Source organism: Telmatherina bonti (genome assembly GCF_933228915.1).
Source record: "Telmatherina bonti genome assembly, chromosome: 9".
Taxonomy (NCBI): Eukaryota; Metazoa; Chordata; class Actinopteri; order Atheriniformes; family Telmatherinidae; genus Telmatherina; species Telmatherina bonti.
Genome location: NC_136627.1, coordinates 36,431,191 through 36,455,979, shown reverse-complemented (window position 1 = coordinate 36,455,979; position 24,789 = coordinate 36,431,191). Strand labels below are relative to the sequence as shown.

General features: G+C 43.4%; 1 protein-coding gene across 2 annotated transcripts; it reads right to left on the bottom strand.

Annotated features, from left to right (window-relative positions):
* Positions 1 to 2,900: 2,900 nt before the first annotated feature.
* LOC306760110 (transmembrane protein 87A) lies at positions 2,901 to 23,943 on the bottom strand. 2 transcript variants are annotated; one of them, XM_079245899.1, is made up of 21 exons: positions 23,751 to 23,943; positions 22,314 to 22,383; positions 22,123 to 22,220; positions 21,314 to 21,433; positions 21,188 to 21,241; positions 20,272 to 20,331; positions 20,139 to 20,174; positions 19,902 to 20,037; positions 16,267 to 16,334; positions 15,331 to 15,514; positions 15,153 to 15,252; positions 14,382 to 14,475; positions 11,528 to 11,616; positions 10,036 to 10,133; positions 9,902 to 9,960; positions 9,257 to 9,360; positions 9,104 to 9,180; positions 8,925 to 8,986; positions 8,740 to 8,792; positions 8,572 to 8,602; positions 2,901 to 4,741 (listed from the first exon to the last, which is right to left on the bottom strand). In XM_079245899.1, exons 1-21 carry the CDS (start codon positions 23,886 to 23,888, stop codon positions 4,700 to 4,702), a joined length of 1,773 nt encoding a protein of 590 aa, XP_079102025.1. In that variant the 5' UTR covers positions 23,889 to 23,943; the 3' UTR covers positions 2,901 to 4,699. The 2 variants fall into 2 exon arrangements, with proteins under 2 accessions (XP_079102025.1, XP_079102026.1); XM_079245900.1 differs by lacking the exon at positions 11,528 to 11,616 and adding an exon at positions 10,353 to 10,421 and having other exon boundaries at positions 10,036 to 10,144.
* Between the last annotated feature and the right edge of the window lie 846 nt (positions 23,944 to 24,789).

Below are 24,789 nucleotides of genomic sequence, written 5' to 3'. Positions count from 1 at the left end.
AAATGGGCTGCACGGTGGCGCAGTGGTTAGCACTGTGACCTCACAGCAAGAAGGTCGCTGGTTCGATCCTTGGCTGGTTTGGTTAGTGGAGTTTGCATGTTCTCCCCGTGTATGCGTGGGTTCTCTCCGGGTACTCCGGCTTTCTCCCACCATCCAAAGACATGCATGATAAGTTAATTGGAGTGAGTGTGAGCGTGAGTGTGGTTGTTCGTCTCTCTGTGTGGCCCTGCGATGGACTGGCGAGCTGTCCAGGGTGTACCCTGCCTGTCGCCCAAAGCCAGCTGGGATAGGCTCCAGCTTCCCCGCGACCCTGAATGGAATAAGCGGTTCGGAAAATGAATAGAATGTATATATATATATATATCCCCATATAAAAGTATTTATATGTGTATGTGTGCACATGTATATGCATGTATAAAAGTATGTTTGTATGCACATATATCCATACAAACACATATATCCATATATATGTATATGTGCATATATATATATGCACACATATGCTTTTATACATAGATTCAAACATACATACAGACATACTTTTATACACATATTCATACTTTAGGCACACATACATACATACACACATATATATATATATGCACATATATCCATACAAACACACATATACATATATATGTGCATATATATATATATGCACATATATATATACATATATATATATATATATATATATATATATACATACATTCTTTTACACATGTATACACACATACATTCTTTTATACATGTATACATACATACATCAATGTATACATACTTTCATTCATGCATGCAGACATACATACATACACATATTCATACTTTTTATACATGTATACATACTTTAATTCATGCATACAAACATTCATACATATATACAAATATTTATATGTACATAAATACATACATACATGCATGTATAAATACTTTTAATCATGCATACATAGATACATACATATGTATATGCTTTAATAGATGCAAACTATACATACACACATACACATATACATATGTGTACATACATATAAATTTATACATGTATACATCCACACATCCACACACATACATACATACATACATTCATTCATTTTCTGAACGGCTTAATCCAATTCAGGGTCGAGGGGAAGCTGGAGTCTATCCCAGCTAGCTTTGGGCGACAGGCAGGGTACACCCTGGACAGCTCACCAGTCGATCGCAAGGCACATACATACGTACACATACACATACTTTTATACATGCATACATACACACATAAATGTATACATACTTTTATTCATGCAAACAAGCATACTTACATACATACATACTTTTATTCATGCATATACGCATAGATACATACATACATATATACAAACGCAAATACAAGTATACATACTTTTATACATACATACACATACGTACACACACATACATGCATACATAGATAGATATATACATACATGTATACGTAATTTTATTCATCCATACATACTTACATACATAAATACCTAAAATATACAATTCATACATACATACATACTTTCATTCATGCGCATACATACGTACATACACATACATACATACTTTTATACATACATACCTATACTTTTGTTCATGCATGCAGACATACATACATACACACAGAGTCAGACAATAGACATGGTTACACTCCGTCATGAATATATGTTTTGGTTTCACATTCTTAGAGTGATGAAAAATATTTCAAACTTTTCAATAATATTCTAATTTTCTTAGATTAACTGTATACATGCATACATGCTAACACACATAAATACATACAGTCATACATTTAATTATACATGCATTAATGCCTACCAACATACATGTGCACACATACAAGCATATATTTACAGAGAGAGAGAGAATGCACGTCAGTCATGACAATCGTAGAAATGCTTGGAGGTATAATCTTGAAATCGTCGGATCTCTGTAGGTCAGGCTCTTTTCTGGAAATTCAGATGATGCAACATCTCTGTTTTATCAAAGCTCCTGATGCAGATCATGTCTCCTGAGAAACTGCCGCTTTCCAAGTGCAATCCTGGGACGACAAACTGTTTACGAATGTAAATGTGATTAAGATGCAACCGCCATCATGCAGCAGAAGAAGAAAGACATTCGGGCGCAGTATGTAACTGTTTTCAGTCTTTTTTCCTTAGATTTGTGTTTCTACAAAACCAGATGACCATCAAGTATTTTACAAAAGTATAACAATTCTAATAAACATTTTAATAACAGGCTTCTGCTATCTTCGTATAGCTCGGACCCTAAAAATCCCTCCATAAAACTTCCATTATAAATATAGATAAATTTATTATAACAAAAAAGCAGTTTGTGTTTAACTTTTTATCTTCCTAGTGTTTAATCAAGTTTTTTTTTTAAATAAAATCTTTACATGTAAAGAAAAAAGTTAGTATTAATTTGTTTTTACTGTCAAGTAAAAACAGAAAATTATGGATAAAAAAAAAGCAGATGAAAAAATATAGTAATATAAATAAAAACAGGTTTCTCAGTTTCACCCTGAAGTACATGTATTATAAACATTTTAAAAACCCTGAAATTTGTATTTCAGACTTTCTTCAAAATATGACAAATATTAATAAAACAAAATACATACATAATACTATTCTTTATATTTATAATTTCATTATTATCAGTGATAACAACAATAATAAGGATGGTCTTTAAACTTACTTTTCTTTCAACATGTTTTAAGTTCATGTCTGCACATTGACTGAAATTAAAACATTTCCTTCCTTTAAAAAAAAAAAAAAAAACCCAGAAACAGATTTAATAATTTAATTTCCAAAGCTTTATTTACTTGATGCGTTCACAGTCCAAAGCGTTAAAGGTGGAATTTCTTATCCTACAAAAATCCACATTTACTCCTTCAAACCAGAAACGGTGAAACATGTCAATTTTCACATAAACGGAGCTTTGTGTTGCGTTCCATTAACACATCGCAGCTTCAGCCACGGTTTTCCTGACGGGAAGCACGGCGGACATGGAGACTGGGAGATGTGTGGAGCGTTCCTCCAGACGACTGAGGCGCACCGAGGGAACAAAAACATGGAGCTGCCTGCAGAAAGAAGCTGAAGCTCTGGAGTTAAACGTTTTTTTCAAACATTATTTTTTATTAATTTGTTGTATTTTTTTATGTATTTTTTATTTTTGTCGCAGAGTTTCTGTAATTTGTGCAAAATTTGTGCACATTTTACATCGGCTCAACAGTAAGTATAAAATCCAATATTCTAGAGCAGATTTTAAAAAGAAAAACTTCTGTCCCGTTGGTTTTCCTGTAAACAAAACGTCAAACTTCAGCATAAACACCTCGACTTGTCTCCATGTGGACATGGGCTAAAGGTTGTCCTGATGACGTCCTCCCACAAAGTCCAGGTGTTTTTAAAAAAAACTTGCAACCAAGCTGGAAAACCAGCTCACCAACCAGACCACCATAGATCTACAGATGAGAACCGGTGGGGACCTCCGACAGTCGCAGTCGGTGATATGACGAGGTCTAACGATCGGCGTTGAGGTGAAAATGTGAAAGTGCAACGCTCTGATTGGTCAGAGAACAACCTCACCTGTGAGTAAAACCGTCTTTCTGCACATATTCTCTAAATTAAGCATAAAAATTCAGCTGCTATGGAAGGAAAAATAAGATTACTTCATAAATGGGGTATCCATGGTGACCAAATGTCCCAGATTCCAACGAAAACCGGGCGTTGAAGAGCGAAGAGGTTTCGTCAACATGCGAGACCTTTAAGGGCGTATAAATCTGACGAAGAAGCAGACTGCAGGTGAAATCAGACAAACCTTCTGATTTATACGACTGTTTGCTGAAGCTGAAGGTCCAGTGTGTGAGAAAACGCTGCCACCTAGTGGTGAAGATAGGGACAGCAGCGACTTCCAATACCAAGCGTTGGTGTGAATGGATGGTTGCCGTCAACGGCCAAAACTCTTCCACGTTTTCATTCAGGAAACTACTTCAGCATTGTGTACATGTGTACTGTCTTCTTCTATGGTGCTTATAAGGTGTTTATCCTAAACGGTGCTCTCGTTCCTCTCAAACAAGCCGAAAATACCGTTTTAAAGATTCACACTCAGTTTGTCCTTTCGGAGCCGTATAAACGTCTCATTCTGAGAGAATAAAAACATAAATTAATCTTTGAGTTTAGAACACATCGCACCTTTAATGACTGTTTGGTGTATAAAAGCATCAGAAGTTAAATCAGATCAGAAATTTAAGGACTGACCGGTTTTTCTTTCTGATTCTCAAACTTTGGCTTTTCCAACACAACACACTTTCAAACACAAACTCAACAAACAGCATGGAGGACGGCGAGGCTGCTGCTCCAGACCTCCAATCAAAAATAAGAAAAAAACAAGCCACTCCGAAGCAGAAAACAACGTAGAGGTGGACGTACGCATATTTAGACATAAATACAAACAGGCATTAAAAGGAAAAGAAATAGAAAAGTAGTGCGTGCCGCTGTGATCGCTTCTGCTCCCAGTCTATGTACAAATCAGGCTTACGAAGCTCATAAAGTCGGGATCAAATCACGCGGTGACGCCGCTAAAACAATCCCGCCTTGTCGTTCCATCCTCTCTTCGTCTTCATGTGCATTAATCGTCATCTTCATTACAGTGTCGCGTTTCTGTCCTCTTCCTCCGTCCCCCCAGCGATCTGATGCCAGGCTCACTCCATCTTGGACATCTCGAATTTGGTCGTCATGGTTTCCTGCAGAGAAAAGAGGATCAGCTGACTGAGGACCGCCTTCAGTCACCAAACAATCTGTTCTACATACGAAGTTTTCCCGAAGTTTGCAGCTCGCAGTAAAATCTTCGTTTGTTTGCTTCACTGTGACGTTTTCTAAATAACTTTATTTACAGAACCAACATCCTGACATTCCTACTTCCACTGAGGGGAGAATTTTATGTATTTTTATTCGTTTTAGTCGCAGTCGAGATGGGATGGAACGCCATTTCTGGCTTTCCTAAAACCATCGCAGCAACAGTCTGAACACACCGGGTCGTGTTCGAGGTCGACTTTCTCGCTAAAACCTGCACTTATCAGGCGTCTCAGACTTTTAGCAAAGTTTTGGACTGAAGCGTCTCAGAGCGACGCTACGGCGGTACGAGGTGCCGTAAACCGAACTGTAGGCGACGTCACTACCAGGTCAACTGACCAATCGCTGGATGGAGACGTTTATCTGAGAATATCTTTATGAGCCTGGATTTCCATATTTCTCTGAAGTCTGAAACTGTCTGGAGGAATCCAAGAGGCTCCGACCGAGGCAGGCCGTTATCCTGACCCAAGCGTTTCAGTCAGGTGTGTTGGAGCAGGGAAACAATGAAAACCTGCAGGATAACGACACCTGAGGACCTGAGACTGACCCTCCGCATTAGATGGGACCTGAACCCCGAAGCTTCATCCATCACCGGCTGATAAGACAAAATCCGAAGGAACAAACACGTTTAAAATGCTGCGGAGGATGTCGGGATTTATTCAGGCTGCACAGAAGGTCCATAAGATGCGAGCTTTGGGCTGATGGGAGGAGAAATAATCCCCCTCTCCTCTTTAATCACCCCAGACTGCATCATTTTCCATTACAGGCTGCTTACATCTCAGATTTGACCTTCATTTCCTTCTTAAATAACAAGAATATGGTGGATAATTTGCTACAGGGATGCAATTATTCTGCCTTTAATCAACACGGTTACTCCTCACTTCCTTATCAGATATCCTGCAGCGACTTATCATCCGTCGTTATCACGGCCAGCCCACCTGAAAGAAGCGCTCTTCCCCTCTTCTCCAGCCTGCACATGCTTCACACATTTTCATCCCAGCGCTCACACAGCAGCAAACATGATGTGACATTAGAGGCACTTTGCTGGATGACTGAGAAGAAGCTCAGTTAGCAGATGAGACAGCGTGTTTGGAAAGCGGTCTCAATAAACAGTGGAGGTGGAGATAAACATCTCGAACTGGAGCGTCTGACGGAACCGAATCGGTCGTTTATCTGCAGCATCTCATAAAAACATCAAGCAAGATTTTACATTTTATGTGTGGTGATCATTAACAGCTGCAGCACACACACAAGCATGCTGTCGTCACATCGCTCTGCTCGCCATGACAACAAGGAGGAGGATAAACAACGGTGTGACGTAACCGTGGCAACACATGAGCTCCTCTGAGTGTTTGCCTCCCCCTGCTGGTCACAAGCAGAACTGCAACAAAATGCTTTTTATTGTCTGTTTTCCATCTTTTGTCAGACAAAAAACATTTTAAGTCTCAGTTCTGGAGTCTGGAGGCTTTCTGAGGAACCAGTCTGTAATCACACCAGTTGGACCAGAACAAAGGTTTAGTCCTGAAAGTCATCCCGCTGCGTTTTAACCTGCCGTTTCCACAAATAAGCTCAGAATTCTGTCAGATTTTAGGGTCTCAACTAGAGGTGTGTTGAAAGATTGATTCAGAAATTCTGAATCGGTTTTCATATTAATTCCTAAAGATCGATCTGAAAGTCAAAAGATTATTTTTTAAAGAAACGTTTCTCCGGAGCACTGAAATTACGCATGCACGCTGCATGGGACGACTTTAAAACAGCGAATATGGCGTCAGGCACTAGCACTGTTTACATGTCGGATTCAGAAAAGACAGACAGAAAGGCGAATTCAACAAAAGCAAAGCGATTTGCATAACATGACGAATGGAGGTGAAGTTTTGCAGAAATACGACAAACCTGAGGAACCACATGTTGAGACATCACCACGATCTCATGTCTACGCCGTCTGTAGACAGAGGAAACTCAGCAAACTTTACAACTACCAGCCAATTCTGCATGTTCTGTCAAAACAACTGAGGCGACTGCAGGCTTCATTTGCAAGGACATGCGTCTGTATTTTGTAGTTGAAAACGAGGGCATCAGGCGGCAAATGAAAGTAGAGGAACCGCACAACGTTATGATCAAACAGACATACAGACGTCTCTCTGAAGAGGCCATTCCAAACATGTACCAGTCGGTAAAAGAAGATGTAAATATTAAACTTGGGTGGGTATCACACAGACATCCGTTACTACAGTCTTACATGAGTGTGACAACACACTACACTGCTAACCTGGATCTGTTTGATTCTGCCCCACATCATGTTTGTGAAGGCAATTATATCAACAATCTGGGAAGGGGACTGGCCCTCACTGCCATCTTTATCTTCCAATATTAATTTGTTGTTGAATGTTGTATTAATATGTTGCATATAACAACACAGTCGTGTATTTAAACAAAAAAATAAAGTGATTATACTGACCAAAAACCATATTAGATCAGAACAAGTCAGATCCAATTGTGATAATCAATTTTAATTTTCAGAATTGGAATCGAATCGACTGTATAAATATGAATTGACACCCAGCCCTCACCGTGAGTTTATAGCCTGACATATAAACCGGTTGCCAGGCAACGTGACAACACAGCAACTAAAGCAACGCTTCAACATCAGTGAGGTGATCTGGAGCGTCTGCAGGTGGTCTGTGTTTGGGTCCAATCAGGGCTTCTTTTGGCCCTGGTGGCTCCGTTATGGGACTGTTAGTGTTGTGTGGGCCAGATACTGGTTCCCAGTTTCATTGTGGGACACAGTTTTGGCAGCCAGTCACATGACATCAAAGCCAAATGTGGAGCATGATGGTACCAAACACCATGTGGGTCATCGTTGCCTGTGATGTAATCGTTCTTCACTTCCATGGTCTGGCATCGGGTTTTATGTTTTTAAACTTTACTGAAACATAAAACAGTAACAGTCTTGGGAGGAAGAAGAACTCTGTAGTTAAACCAATGTTTTAGGGGCTGCAACAACGTTTGTTCATTCAGAACATGCCGGTCGGTTAAACATTTGGTTCAGGAACCAGTCTGGCAAGGTTTCCTGCCAGGGGGAACGAGCAAAGCTGACGGAGATCGAACCAAATGCATCTTTTAATGCCGTTTTTCCCTTTCATGCTACTGTGTTTCATCATTTTGTGCTACTGGCATCAGTTTACTTCTCTGATTGGTCCGTTGTGGGTCAGTCAGATGTGAATATTAAGTTCTAAATCGACGGAAATGTGTCGCTGATGTCAAAGTTTCCGTTTGTTTCACATTGATTCTATAAAAAAAGTAGATCCATGTGAATTATTCAGAAGAAACATTCGGAATAGGCGTGTAACGGCTGGTAGAACTTCCTGGTAGATGAAGTTCAAGTTAAAATGAGCCGAAATCACACTCTGTTGCTTAGCAACGGTTATCCTTATGGCTTTTTTCACCCAATGATCTTTAATTCACCGACAACGTTCTTCTCGCAACGCGGAAGTCTGCTGAAGTGATTTCCTTTCAGCAAATGATCCCCGATTTGCTTCAGCTTCTTCTGATCCCAGACACAAACCCCAGGACTTCATGAAACCTTCGACCTTTTCTTGTTTTCATGAGGAACCCTGAAGGAACCTCCACAAAAATTCCCACAGAAAACCTCCATTGGTTTTTGTCAAACAGACCCGAACCGCAAAGATGGACCTCAGTAACGCTGGAAAGTAAAGCTTACCTCATCCGAGTCCAGCAGTGGAGGCAGGGCGCTGCAACGATGAGAAAAACAGGACTTTAACCAACAGCTGCACTCTGATAAGCTCCAACATGACCCTGGATCCACATCTGGATCCAGACCTTCAAATGGAGCAAAGCCATCAAAAAGCTCCACGGTGGAGTTGCTTACACGTCTGCCATCGATGATGGGATGTTCTCCTCCACCCATTTCAGATCCTCGTCCTGTGGAAACATCACCACCCAGGTTACTGGTTTCATCTGCACTTACAAGCCATCTGATCGTATTCAGGGTTTTAGAAGATGAATGTGTCCCTTCATGAGTTGAAGAACGATAAGTTTGCAGTGAAGACTCACAACTTTGTTGGGTTTGGCCGTCCCGTTGATCTCGTTCTTCACGCCCCTCATCTTCATCCCCTCTGAAGGCATAAAGGACCAAAACAAAGAAAGATCAACAGCTGGGAGGACTGTGACGAAGACCTTTCCATGTTAACGAGAAAATAAGAGATTAGCGTGATGAAGAAATGGTTTCTGACCAAAAGCCTCGTTCATCATGGGCTCCTTCTCCTCCTCCTCTTCGCTCTCTTCATCCACCAGAGGACTGAAGGCATACCTGTCACAGAGACGCAGAAACTCCATTTAAAAACTACGTTGAAAGCCAAGATAAAATTCTCCAGAACGCCTTCTACCTCTGGTTATTGGCCGACGGTCGCCAAAGGAACATGATGACCAATAAGATGATGGAGAACAGGAAGCGCCAAAAAGCGTCGTCAATCCACAGTTCTCTCCAGTCCTGCAGACGAGATTCCTTATCAGATCGGATCGAGTGTCTCAGATATACATTACGTTGCCAGACGTTTTGTCCTGTTAACTCGTAGGTTAGTGGGGGTTGGCTTGACGTACGGGGCCAGGGGACCCAGGTCCACAGGGGAGGGGGTCCTGGCAGTCATACATGTGACAGGCGCAGGCATGACGACGAAAAGCAATACCACACTTTCAAAAAGAAACTCATCTGATTGGGAACAAGTCGTGGTAGAAGGTTAGGGGGTCCGAAACTGAGCCTAGTGGGACCCACATGGACTAGCGAGTTTGGTACAGAACCTGAATGATCTGCACAAAGTCTAGACTTTAACTTAATGGAAGACTTTGGAATAAATATGAGTGGAGACTGTGACTCAACTTCACACATGAACTTCTGGAGAAATGGCCAAAATTTTATATAAACACTCATAAACCTCGAGGAATGCTTTCCCAGAAGAACTGAAGGCCAACTCACACGTTTGGCAACATCATGTACGAACATAAAGCCAGACACAACTCCTGTAGATACTTACAGAGTGACACTTAGACATCGTGAAGGTCTTCGTGGTCCAGATGACGAAAATGATTGACGCTAAAAAGGAAACAAAGCTTTTAAAACAAGTAAAGGTGGTCGGCAGATATGGCGGATGAAGAGTCATTTCCGTACCAATGACAGCGAAGATGAGCGTGTTGGTGAAGTGTCTGTAGAGAGACAGCTTCACCACGTTCCTCCTCAGCCTCAGCAGCTTCATGGTCTCGGCCAGACTCACGAAGATGTGACGACACAGTCAAGGAAATTTTCAGCCTCAGATGACTAAATGTGCTCTTTTTTTATGATTGGAAGGGTTCAAAATGTAAAAATACAGCCAAAAAAAGATTCTAACTTTGTTTCTGCTGAAAACAAACAGAACAAACCGGAGAAGGAACAAGAGGGAGAAAAGCTTTCTGCCTGGCTAAAAGAGGGGGAGGTGCAGTAACGGATATCCACCAGCAGAGGGTAGAGTCGAGCACAGCCAGAGGGATAGCAGCCAGGAGAACTACATCATCTTCAGCCTGAAGAGAAGAAGAGGAGGAAGAGGAGGAGGAAGGTGAAGGAAAGGTGGCGTGAAGGAGGTTAAACAGTATGTTGAGAAAGAAAAGGGAAGGGTGGCAGATAGAGCGACAGAGGAAGTAAAAAGAAAAGAGAAGGATGAGAGGACAAACACAGAAGCAGAAACAGCCAATCAGTTTGTTTGGCTTTTTATTCTTACGGTTTTCTTTTATTTTAGTGACATTTTTCATAAAAGAAAATGATCCACCTGCCTACGTGAAACATCTGGATATCCATCCATCTTTCTCTGAGTTCAACAAGGCCGGATTATCCAATGGGCATTATGGGCACAGGCCCAGGGGTCCACGCCCACTTGGGGTCCATGTGGGACCCACGTAGGCAAACACCAGCAGTTTGGACATTAAACAAAATGTACATAAAAGCCAGATAGTTACACCACAGTGTCTAGTGTTTTGATATTGGTACCACTGGCTGAGAGATGTTAGAAATGTCATAATTTTCCCAATGTTGTAGAGGGGAAAGGGACCCTGGAACACTCTGGGCCCAGGGGCCTGTGCACTTTTAATCCGGCCCAGATGTTCAAGACAAGTTCAGAAATTGGTAATTCCATCAGTTCACCACTAGAGGAAGCTCAAGAACCTGAGCGTATTAAAACTTTTACGTGGATTCATTAAATATTTTAATTAAATTGAATAAAACTAGCATCATGGCTTCGTAAAATACACCTAAAATAGATGAAAAATATGGAATAATGAACCCAAATATATACTTGCTTTTTGCTAACACGCATGTGTTTATTGTCTAACCCTAACCCTCAGGTTGCTGTGACCAGTAGAGGGCAATGTGGAGACCAGTTTGACCAGTTCACCGAGTCAGGAGCAGTTAATGATACAGCTGTAAGGTTTTATTTTTATCTGCCGTGACGCCTCTAAAGTTTTCCTTTGGATAATAAACGTTCATTTCAACGTCGGTGACTTAAAGATAACAAAGAACAGATTCTGTAAACATGTTTCATCACTGATACCAACGCAGAGCGTTGGTATCAGTGATGAAACTGGTCTGGTATCGGACACAGAAGAAGAAGAAAACCACCAACATGAAATCTGACTTAAAGGATATCCACCAGACAATACCGGAGTCAGTGAGGGCCAGAACTACGTCACATAAAAATCTACCTCCGGTGTTATTGCCTCGTTCCTGCAGAGACAGAGAGGTTACACACATCACACACACTCAGGGCTTCGTTTATACCATCAGCAGATTTTTAAAACAGTTACAATAACATTAACGTTTTGGTTGAAAACAAAAAGAAAAAAAGTTTCATCACTTTGAATTGATGTGTTTACGGAAACGGTCCTGATTACAACTGAAGACCTACATTAGGAAGTTAATAGAGGTGGGAAAATCAAATCAAAAAATCGAATATCAGGATTTTGTACTTCATAATTTTAAAATAAATTTATTTTTAACAAATAGTCTATTTTTTTAAAACAAAAAATAGATTTCTTATAACAAAAAATCTGTTTTTTTAAACAAAAAACTTTTTTTTTTAAACAAAGAATTGTTTTTTTTCAAATAAATAAAAAAAATCAAGTATAAAATCTTTTTATATTTTTTTATACATTTTTATTGTTTTTTATTGTGTAACGCCCTGCTCTCTGGTCTTCCTAAAAAGTCTCTTTCCAGCCAACAATTACTACAGAATTCAGCGGCACGAGTTCTGACGAGGACCAGAGGACGGGAACACGTTACACCAGTTTTAAAATCGCACCATTGGCTTCCTGTGTGCTTCAGGATTGGTTAAAGATTCTTTTATTTGTTTATACATGTCTGAATGGTCTTGGGCCTTCTTATTTATCTGACCTTCTTTTTAATTATGTGCCCTCACGGACCCTGAGGTCCTCTGGTACTGGCCTTTTAGTGGTTCCTAAAGTCAGAACTAAGACATACGGTGAGACCTCTTTCCATTGTTATGGTCCTCGAGTGTGGAACAGCCTGCCAGAGAGCCTCAGAGCCCAAGACCCACCTTTTTAGCTTAGCATTTAACTGAATTTTATTTTATTTACTTATCTTATTTTACTTAATTCATCATTTTATTTATTTTTAAATAATTTAGTTTGATATCTTATTTTTAGTACATTATTGTGAAGTCCTTTTATGTATTTTTATCATTGTTACTCTTATTTCTTCTTACTGCTTCTTAAGGTTATTTAACTTCGGTTTTAACTCCAGTGTTTTCCTTTTGGGGATCCAGCACACTGGGGGCCCTGCCTGTTTGGTCTGGGGGCTGTTGTCATGACGACCGCTGCTGTTTGGATGGTGCGGGGTCCAGCACTGCAGCTTCACGGCTGCGGGGTGGGCCCTTAGCTGCCCGGGAGTTGTGCGGTTGCCGTGGCAACGGCCCCTATCAGCATGCGGGGGACTGGCTCCTGGTGTGGATGGATCCCTCGGTATCGTTTCCTCACATCAGCACCAAGTCAGAATTTTTATCACTTAATTATTGTTTTGTTTGTTTTATTAACCTGCGTTCAGTGAAAGAGACAGTATTCAGGGAATGATGTATATCGGGGAATGTGGGGGTGGGGGTGTGGTTGCTCTGTGTCCTTGTGTGTGTGTGTGTGTGTGTGAGTATGGAAAGAGCTTGCGTCTTTATTGTTTTTAAAAGTTTTGTTATCTACTGTTTGTTTTAATCCTTATGACTTGATTTTATCTCGTAAAGAACTTTGTGTTGCTGTGGCATGAAAAGTGCTTCAGAAATAAAGTTTGATTTGATTTGATTTCATTGATCTTTTTACTTGTCTTCTTGGGCATTATAGTAGCAGAATGATGGTCTGGCTACTGTGTTGTTTTTTCCTGATTGGCATTAAGAAAAATGACGAGCAGAAAAAATTTTGTACATTTTTTGTCTTTAACCTACAAATTTCGAAGAATTGTGAGAATCACAATTTACGTAGAATCGGCACCCAAAAAAATCGTAATCTAATCGGGGCAAAAGCATATCGTCACAGCCCTAGAAATCTATGTGTACTTATTGTGACAATTGCGATTATATATTTACAATCATCAAAGGCCGGTCCCTGTACGACAGGTGTCAGAGCTTGGTCTGCATTGCCGGCAGTAAGTCGGATTTGTTTCCGGTGAGGGTTGGACTCCGCCAAGGCTGCCCTTTATCACCGATTCTGTTCATAACTTATATGGACAGAATTTCCAGGCGCAGCTGAGGTGTTGAGGGGATCCAGCTCGGTGGCCTCAGGATTGGGTCCCTGCTTTTTGCAGATGACGTGGTCCTGTTGGCTTCATCTGGCCGTGATCTCCAGCTCTCACTTGAGCGATTCGCGGCCGACTGTGAAGCTGCTGGGATGAGAATCAGAGCCTCCAAATATGAGACCATGGTCCTCAGCCGGAATAGGGTGGATTGCCCTCTCCGGGTCGGGAGTCAGGTCCTGCCTCAAGTGGAGGAGTTTAAATATCTCGGGGTCTTGTTCACGAGTGAGGGAAGGATGGAGCGTGAGATCGACAGACGGATCGGTGCGGCGTCTGCAGTAATGTAGTAGTTGCTGAAAAAGTTTGGGAACCCCTGTTTTAGGTCATGCGGCTCTCTTGTGCACTCCGCCCACAAATCAACCAATCAGAAGAGGTCTGAATCGTTCCTTGACTCGACATTCCCGTTTGGTATCTTCTGTGCTCTGGTGGAGGGGACGGAACTCCATACTGGGATCAGCTCATGACTCTTGTGGTCGGTTAGCTTTGTGGCTAACGGCCAGCTTAGTTTTAATCATCCTACTGTGACTGACAGCATTATTAGTGATGTGGGGTGAGTGTAGCTCAGCAGGCTGGGCAGTTAGTGCCCACCTCACTGGTTTAGAGGGACACCAACCAAGATCAGTCATTTGTTTATCTGTTATTTAAATGTTGAAAGTTAAACTCCTACAACTCAAAGACACGCAGGCACGTTAACTCACAGCGTTTACTCGCAGGATTCCCTCGATGATGGAGAAGACCAGGTAAAGCAGGCCAACACCGACGACTCTGTGCAGCAAAGCACCGAGTCTGGGCCTGATGCAGACACATGATGAAAACACCACCAGTAAGAAACAAACTGGGTCGCAGTGTGAAATGTGAATAAAACCAGAATCAAGTCATATTTTATTCCCAGTAAAAGATAAACATCTATTTTTTCATGGATGATAAAGTATGAGATGACTGTGAAGCTGATGCAGCAACACATCTGTACAAAGTTGGAAGGGAAGCAACAAATGGCTGGAAAAACATCTGGAGGAGAATTTAACAACTAACTGGGATAAATGGCAACAAGTCAGTGACATAACTCGGTATTATGGGAGCATTTCAGAGAAGCAGAGTCTCTCAGATGGAAAGATGGATAGAGCTTCACCCATCTGAGACAAAGGTATGAACAATTTTAGAAAAATGTTCCTCTATAGATTCAGGAGGAATCTCTGTATGCGGGGGACAAGCTTGTATGGTCCCGGGGAGATTCCAGAAAGACGCCGTCTTCTCTGGACCAAAGCTCATTTAAAATGTTCTGAATCCTGGATGAAGATGTGGAATTGTTTGTGGACAGCATGGACGGCGTCTCCAAATGATAAAATGTCTAATTTGTTGTTAATCTTCTCCTGGGAATAAAATGTGACTCGATGAGATCTGGAAATCATCCCAGCTTCAGAATCTGATCTAAAAACAATTTCATCCCAACATCAGCTTGTAACACTCACTTTACGATGCCGTAACCCAGACTGGCGATGATGACCAGAACCCTGGCCAAAGTCCTCTTCACCGCCGAGAGCACCTCAGCGAACACCACCGCCCCCTGGACTGCAGGAGGACACATTACAACAGGTTACCGCCACAGCCTTCCTGCCGTCACAGCAGAACGTGTGATCCGACCCCTACCAGACAGGCCGTGGTATCGGATGCTCTGGAACTCTCCGTAGTAAACGGCCTTCTCCAACATGCCCAGGAAGATGACGCCCCCGATCCAGAACTGGATCCGGAGCAGGTCCCTCCAGTAGCATGCCAACAGAAGCAACCAGAGCGTGGCCAGCAGCACGTAGACGATGCACATCACCATGTAGAACTGCAGACAGACCAGACACAAGCATGCAGGACAGCTGCTTCGTTTCTGGTTCTACACGCCATCGTCATCATCCTCCATCCAGACGTTCTTCTTCTACCGCCTTCATGTTTTCATTCATCTGTTTAGATTTACAACTCGTACTAAAACATGTCCTCATTTTTCCTCCTTTTTCTGACAAGAATTTCTTTGTTTCTTGCTGTGATTAACATTATTTATGTTTTAAAACTAAATTAAATTTGCAAATTTTTTTAGTTTTTTTTTTTTTTTTTTTCAAACCAAAGTGAATTCGTGTGATGTCTACGTCCTGCATTACACCTCATTCTGCAGCCCTTTTCTACGGTGGCCCAGAAGGACAAATTAAAAATGACAATTTAAAATAAAAAAAAGACAAATTAAAAATGACAATGAAAACTTGAAAATGACATCAATTTTAAAAATATGACAAAGATCAAAACAACAAAATAAAAAAATAAAAAAACAACACAAAACTTAAATCTTTACTAATTAAAAAACAAACTGGAATTGATGATGATAGAAAAAAAAATCAAAACACACTGACTAGCTGATTGGACGACGACGTCCAATCAGTCGTTTCTCATGTTGCTCACTGGTGCCCACCTGTTCAGGTACACTAACATCGTACTTCTGTTTTTTAATTTGTTGTTTGTAAAACTTGTACAATTTGTCTACAACTACTTCTGAAGCCATGCTAAAGTCCGACAGCAGACGTTAGACTTCTTTAGGCATCTTACCACCATTAGAGGCCATTCAGAGGCGGATATGTAGTCGTAGCCGTGGTCGTCCTTCATGCTGATCTCAACTGTAAAGACACAGAAAGCCGAGAGAAAACAGAGGACGGAAACAGTTGTTTGGTCATTTCTGTAAATTTTATGTTCTGAGATGAGTTTTTATGTGGTATTAAAGGGGAAACAACATGTCATCTACTTCCACTGATCTTCTATTTCAGAGGAAAATAAACATGGCTGACGGCATCAGGCATAGATGTGGGACTAAACATCAATTTTACATTCATCAAACTGTATGTCTTCATGTTATTAGGACCCTTTTATTATTTAGCATGTTTTATTAAAGCATAAAAAATATACAAACTGGATATTAGATGTAACGGGTGGAGAATGTTAAGACCAGAGGATGTTGTGGCAACAGGATGTTATGGTTAGCGGACGTTATGTTTAGCAGACGTTACGGTTAGCTGATGTTATGGTTCACGAACATTGCGGCTAGTGGACGTTGTGGCTATCGGATCTAATGGCTTCAGGACGTTATGGCTAGAACATTTGATAACAAGAAGTTCTGGTTACAAGATGTTGTGGCTAGTGAACATTGTGGCTAGCGAATGTTATGGTTAGCAGGTGTTGTGGTTAGTGGACATTATGGTTAGTGGACATTATGGTTAGCAGACGTTAAGGTGGCTAGTGGACATTATGGTGGCTAGTGGGACGTCGTGGCTAGTGGGACGTCGTGGCTAGTGGGGACGCCGTGGCTAGTGGGGACGCCGTGGCTAGGGGACGCCGTGGCTAGGGGACGCCGTGGCTAGGGGACGCCGTGGCTAGGGGACGTCGTGGCTAGTGGGACATCGTGGCTAGTGGGACATCGTGGCTAGTGGGACATCGTATCTAGTGGGACATCGTGGCTAGTGGGACGTCATGGATAGTGGGGCGCCGTGGCTAGTGGAGGAAAATAAACATGGCTAACGGCATCAGGCATAGATGTGGGACTAAACATCAATTTTACATTCATCAATCTGTATGTCTTCATGTTATTAGGACCCTTTTATTATTTAGCATGTTTTATTAAAGCATAAAAAATATACAAACTGGATATTAGATGTAACGGGTGGAGAATGTTAAGACCAGAGGACGTTGTGGCAACAGGATGTTATGGTTAGCGGACGTTATGTTTAGCAGACGTTACGGTTAGCTGATGTTATGGTTCACGAACATTGCGGCTAGTGGACGTTGTGGCTATCGGATCTAATGGCTTCAGGACGTTATGGCTAGAACATTTGATAACAAGAAGTTCTGGTTACAAGATGTTGTGGCTAGTGAACATTGTGGCTAGCGAATGTTTTGGTTAGCAGGTGTTGTGGTTAGTGGACATTATGGTTAGTGGACATTATGGTGGCTAGTGGACATTGTGGTGGCAAGTGGGACGTCATGGCTCGTGGACGTCGTGGTGGCTAGTGGGACGTCGTGGCGGCTAGTGGGACGTCGTGGCTCGTGGACGTCGTGGCTCGTGGACGTCGTGGCTAGTGGGACGTCGTGGCTAGTGGGACGTCGTGGCTAGTGGGGACGTCGTGGCTAGTGGGGACGTCGTGGCTAAGGGACGTCGTGGCTAAGGGACGTCGTGGCTAGTGGGACGTCGTGGCTAGGGGGACGTCGTGGCTAGGGGGACGTCGTGGCTAGGGGGACGTCGTGGCTAGTGGGGACATCGTGGCTAGTGGGACGTCGTGGCTAGGGGGACGTCGTGGCTAGGGGGACGTCGTGGCTAGGGGGACGTCGTGGCTAGTGGGACGTCTTGGCTAGTGGGACATCGTGGCTAGTGGGGACGTCGTGACTAGCGGACGTCGTGGCTAGTGGGACGTCGTGGCTAGTGGGGACGCCGTGGCTAGGGGACGCCGTGGCTAGGGGACGCCGTGGCTAGGGGACGCCGTGGCTAGGGGACGTCGTGGCTAGGGGACGTCGTGGCTAGTGGGACATCATATCTAGTGGGACATCGTGGCTAGTGGGACATCGTGGCTAGTGGGACGTCATGGATAGTGGGGCGCCGTGGCTAGTGGAGGAAAATAAACATGGCTAACGGCATCAGGCATAGATGTGGGACTAAACATCAATTTTACATTCATCAATCTGTATGTCTTCATGTTATTAGGACCCTTTTATTATTTAGCATGTTTTATTAAAGCATAAAAAATATACAAACTGGATATTAGATGTAACGGGTGGAGAATGTTAAGACCAGAGGATGTTGTGGCAACAGGATGTTATGGTTAGCGGACGTTATGTTTAGCAGACGTTACGGTTAGCTGATGTTATGGTTCACGGACATTGCGGCTAGTGGACGTTGTGGCTATCGGATCTAATGGCTTCAGGACGTTATGGCTAGAACATTTGATAACAAGAAGTTCTGGTTACAAGATGTTGTGGCTAGTGAACATTGTGGCTAGCGAATGTTTTGGTTAGCAGGTGTTGTGGTTAGTGGACATTATGGTTAGTGGACATTAAGGTGGCTAGTGGACATTGTGGTGGCTAGGGGGACGTTGTGGCTAGGGGGACGTCGTGGCTAGTGGGACGTCGTGGCTAGTGGGACGTCGTGGCTAGGGGGACGTCGTGGCTAGGGGGACGTCGTGGCTAGTGGGGACGTCGTGGCTAGTGGGACATCGTGGCTAGTGGGACGTCGTGGCTAGTGGGACGTCGTGGCTAGTGGGACGTCGTGGCTAGTGGGACGTCGTGGCTAGTGGGACGTCGTGGCTAGTGGGACGTCGTGGCTAGGGGGACGTCGTGGCTAGGGGGACGTCGTGGCTAGGGGGACGTCGTGGCTAGGGGGACGTCGTGGCTAGGGGGACGTCGTGGCTAGTGGGACATCGTGGCTAGTGGGACGTCGTGGCTAGTGGGACGTCGTGGCTAGTGGGACATCGTGGCTAGTGGGGACGTCGTGACTAGGGGACGCCGTGGCTAGGGGGACGTCGTGGCTAGTGGGACGTCGTGGCTAGTGGGACATCGTGGCTAGTGGGGACGTCGTGACTAGGGGACGCCGTGGCTAGGGGGACGTCGTGGCTAGGGGGACGTCGTGGCTAGGGGGACGTCGTGGCTAGGGGGACGTCGTGGCTAGGGGGACGTCGTGGCTAGGGGGACGTCGTGGCTAGGGGGACGTCGTGGCTAGGGGGACGTCGTGGCTAGGGGGACGTCGTGGCTAGGGGGACGCCGTGGCTAGTGGGGCGCCGTGGCTAGTGGGGCGCCGTGGCTAGTGGGGTGCCGTGGCTAGTGGGGTGCCGTGGCTAGTGGGGTGCCGTGGCTAGTGGGGTGCCGTGGCTAGTGGGGCGCCGTGGCTAGTGGGGCGCCGTGGCTAGTGGGGCGCCGTGGCTAGTGGGGCGCCGTGGCTAGTGGACGTCATGGCTAGTGGGGCGCTGTGGCTAGTGGACGTCATGGCTAGTGGGGCGCTGTGGCTAGTGGACGTCATGGCTAGCAGATGTTTTATCATTAATTGCCATTATTATCTCTCTGTGGAATTAAAAAAAAGTCTGAAATATTTTATTTGGTATAAAATGTGGAATAGTAATATCATCAGCAGCAGGTGGTGGGAGACGTCACTGACTGGCTAACTGGCTAACCTGCTAACTGACTGGAGATGTGTGTGTGTTACTGACTCTGCAGGTTCCAGCCGGCGGTGGCGGCAGCAACAGACTCTGCTTGGTTCTTGCCGCTCTCTCGGATGTTGAGGATGAACATGTAGGGCCCGTCCTCCCAGCTCCGTGCCACCGTGTACTCAGAGTTATCCGAAACCTGAGCAACAATAGAGAAGATTTAACCAGAAAACACAGGAAGGGTTTCACTTTAAAAGATGCGACTCGCAGCAGGAAGCAGGTTCATGGAATCCAGCGCACCTCTTTAGACGAGACACTTTGATTGGCTGCAGCCGGCTGAGAAAGAGAGAGGAAGAGAAATCACTGAACTCATCGTCATCATCATCATCATCATGAAGGAAGAAGGTGTGGAAAGTGAGCTGGAATTGCACACCTGTGGGTTGGGATGCACCACGTCTCTCCTCCGCCTCCCCGAATCCTTGTCTGTGATTGGCTGAAGAAACAAGGAGCAGATTTTAACCAAAGTCTGAAACTGGACCAGTCTGCTGGACCAGCCTGCTGAAACTGGACCAGTCTGCCATAATTGGACCAGTTTGCTGGACAGTGTGCTAAAACTGGACCAGTCAGCTAGAGCTGGTCCAGTCTGCTGGACCAGTCTGATAAAACTGGACCAGTTTGCTAAAACTAAACCGGTCTGCTGGACCAGTTTGCTAAAACCAGACCAGTTTGCTAAAACCAGACCAGTTTGCTGGACTAGTTTGCTAAAACTGGACCAGTTTGCTCAACCTGGACTTGTCAGCTGGACCAGTCTGCTAAAACCACACCAGTCTGCTGGACCAGTTTGATAAAACCAGACCAGTTTGCTCAACCTGGACTTGTCAGCTGGACCAGTCTGCTAAAACCACACCAGTCTGCTGGACCAGTTTGATAAAACCGGACCAGTGAGCTAGAGCTGGACCAGTCTGCTAAAACCACACCAGTCTGCTGGACCAGTTTGATAAAACCAGACCAGTTTGCTCAACCTGGACTTGTCAGCTGGACCAGTCTGCTAAAACCACACCAGTCTGCTGGACCAGTTTGATAAAACCGGACCAGTGAGCTGGAGCTGGACCAGTCTGCTAAAACCACACCAGTCTGCTGGACCAGTTTGATAAAACCGGACCAGTGAGCTGGAGCTGGACCAGTCTGCTAAAACCACACCAGTCTGCTGGACCAGTTTGATAAAACCAGACCAGTCAGCTGGAGCTGGTTGATTTTATGATTTTACATCATACAGCTGCTCAGTCTCCATGGAAACGGGAGGCAGCAGATGTGAGATCCATCCTGAGGTTAAGACGAGACGGACTGACCTGCTGCTGCGGTTCCTTCAGTCTGGTTTCTTTCTCCAGAACTTCCACCTTGAACTGGGTCAGAAAACAAACATGATTAACCGCCGACCCGCACAAACGACGGCGCCAGCCGTGTGCGTTCCTCACCGTGTTCGGGTCGATGTTGGGCTGGCAGAGGATGTCAGCATACTGGTGGAAAATGAAGAATCCTCTCCCTCCTCCTGGTCTCACATCTGTCGACTTGAAGTAACTGGGAATTCGCGAAGTCTGTAAACAAGTAAACAACAAACAGTAAACAAAGAGCCGGGCGGGATCATCAATCGGATCGTTAACAGAGAAAACAAACAGGTTAAAAAGAACATTTATAGAAAACACCACATTGAAACCTATAAAAAACACATTTCTGGCTGCATTTAGTTATTTAACCCATAAAAGTTCATTTCCTGCAACCAGCAAAATGGTAAATGGTAAATGGACTTGTACTTCTATAGTGCTTTTCTAGTCATACAGACCACTCAAAGCGCTTTAGACTACTTGTCACATTCACCCATTCACACACACACTCATTCTACACACTCATACCCCGATAGGCACATCGGGGGGCAGTTTGGGGTTCAGTGTCTTGCCCTAGGACACTTCGGCATTTCAGGGGAAGCCTGGAATCGATCCCTCAACTTACCCGTTGAAGGACAACTGCTCTTCCTCCTGAGCTACAGCCGCCCCAGCAGATTAACTAGCGATAGGTGAGGGTGCCAACATTGGGCATAAAATATGAACCTCCGACTATCCTCACAAAACCAACTCCAATGGGACATTTTGTCACTTTTGACTCTGACTGGTGGAAAGCGACAGGAAGTGGCTTCGTCATCAACTCCAGGTGAAAACAGAGGTCTCCTAGCAACACTATCAGGCTACAGTTGTGTAAGAGAGCATGAGGAGGAAATGTAGCATCTTACGTCCAGCCTGAAGACCTCATCGTAGCAGTGGGAGTTCCTCAGATACCAGGAGATGTTCAGGTGAACGGGAGACGTGACGTTGCAGCTTTGTGGCATCACTGCACACAGACAGACATTTTAACTCCGAGTCAGAGACGGACTTAAACCCAAACATCTGACCCGACGGCTGAAGATACGAAGACCGGTTTTACCTTTCAGACGGATTGCAGTGTCCTTGAAGAGAGTTTTGGCGTAAAAGAACATCTGATTCTTCAGAGTTTCCTGGAATAAACAAAGCAGACTTCATTTGTGACCAGTTTAGTTCATCAGTTGGGATGAACGTGGACGAGCCATCAGTCTGGTGACGTGAAAGTTTCACTTAGAGTTAATACAGTAAAGTGACACAATGCGTAACAGCCAATCAAATCCATTGATTGATGATGATCTGACTACACCTCTTCTTCTCTTTTTGTCATGATAAAGAACCACCCCTTACTCTCTGCTGCCCCCCCCCCCCCCCCCCCCCCCAACCCACACACACACACAAGTCCTCATTTTCATACTGAAGGGGTTTTGGAGTGATTATTATCTTATATATTATTATCTTCCTCTAATCTGCCAACTTGGTTCACTTGGACACGTTTCTGACGCAGCGTCACAAATGACCCAAAACCGGCGTCACTGTCTACCGAAACTAAAAAAACTACCTTAAAGCCTCGTTTCCAGTCCTTTAGTTCCCTCTCTAATGAGTTTTACAGACATTAACCATCAGATTAAAGAGTTTTACAGACATTAACCAGTTGATTGAGTTTTACATACAGTAACCAGCAGATTAACTAGTTTTACACACAGTAACCAGCAGATTAACTAGTTTTACACACACAGTAACCAGCAGATAACACGTTTTACATACATTAACCCGCAGATGAACTAGTTTTACAGTCATTAAGCAGCAGATTAACTAGTTTTACACACACAGTAACCAGCAGATAACACGTTTTACATACATTAACCCGCAGATTAACTAGTTTTACAGTCATTAAGCAGCAGATTAACTAGTTTTACAGTCATTAAGCAGCAGATTAACGAGTTTTACAGACAATAACCAGCAGATTAACTAGTTTTACAGACACTAACCAGTAGATTAACTAGTTTTACAGGCATTAACCAGCAGATTAACTAGTCTTACAGACATTAACCAGCAGAATCACTAGTTTTTACAGACATTAACCAGCAGATTAACTAGTTTTACAGACATTAAGTAGCAGATTAACTAGTTTTTACAGACATTAAGTAGCAGATTAACTAGTTTTACACACAGTAACCAGCAGATTAACTAGTTTTACAGACATTAACCAGCAGATAACGCGTTTTACAGACAATAACCAGCAGATTAACTAGTTCTACAGATATTAACCAGCAGATTAACTAGTTTTACAGACACTAACCAGTAGATTAACTAGTTTTACAGGCATTAACCAGCAGATTAACTAGTCTTACAGACATTAACCAGCAGAATCACTAGTTTTTACAGACATTAACCAGCAGATTAACTAGTTTTACAGACATTAACCAGCAGATTAACTAGTCTTACAGACATTAACCAGCAGATAAACGACACAGCATCCAGAGAGCAAGCCGGAACTCACGCTGTTGACATTCAGGATCCATTTCCCCCGCTCCGAAGCGGCTGGTACCGGTTCGATCAGACCCGACAGCAGCAGGATGAGGAGCGACACAGACTGAAGTCCCGACCCGGGGCGACCCGGACCCGTGGAGCTCGCCATTAGATCCAGAAGGAGCCAGAAGGCAGGAGAAGCAGAGCCACCGCAACAACTCACAACAAGCTGCGCACTTCCGGGTTCCGGCTGACGTTACGTGACGATGCGTTCAATCGGTCACGGGAAATTTGACAATTTCCTGTCGTTATTTATTTATTTATTTATTCACATTTAAAAAAGAATCTAAAAGTTGTTTTTTTTTTTAGCCGATTTGTTGAAATAAGCTTCTATTTCTTATTGTTTCAATCCAATCCACTTTATTTATAAAGCACTGCACAAAGTGCTGCACAAAGTCGAATATCACAAAATAAAAATAACATAAAATAGTAATGTCGTTACAATAATAACAACAGGTAGAATAATTAAAAATAAATAAATACTGAATAAAATAATTAAAAGGAAAAATAAAACAAATAAAAGACACAGAGGACCAAACAACTCACACAGTGTTAAAAGCCAAAGAATAAAAGTTTTGCAACATGAAATAAAGATGTCGGAGAGGTAAAAGTAAATTATTAAATCAAGGTTCTTGCACAAATTTCAGGACGGATTGTGACCTTAAATAAATTAATTAAATTTGATTAAAATGTCACAGTTTAAAAAATAGACAAAATAAATAAATAATTTTTCCACTTTTAGTACCTCAGTTGTCAAAATGTTGAGCCTTGTTGCTAACATCAGAACAGAGTTCAGGTTCTACCACGGTAATGAGACCGTTAGGTGGAAGTGATTCCCATGCTGGAGACCCGAGTTTGAATCCCACCAAGCACAACCATCTGCTGATATTTAAAAAACAAAGGAAAAAACTGGACCTGACAGTTTTAATCTCATTTAACTGAGCAGAGATTTAGGGGACATCCACACCAGGACAGTCTGGGAGACTCGCTGGGATGAGGAGGATTTCCAA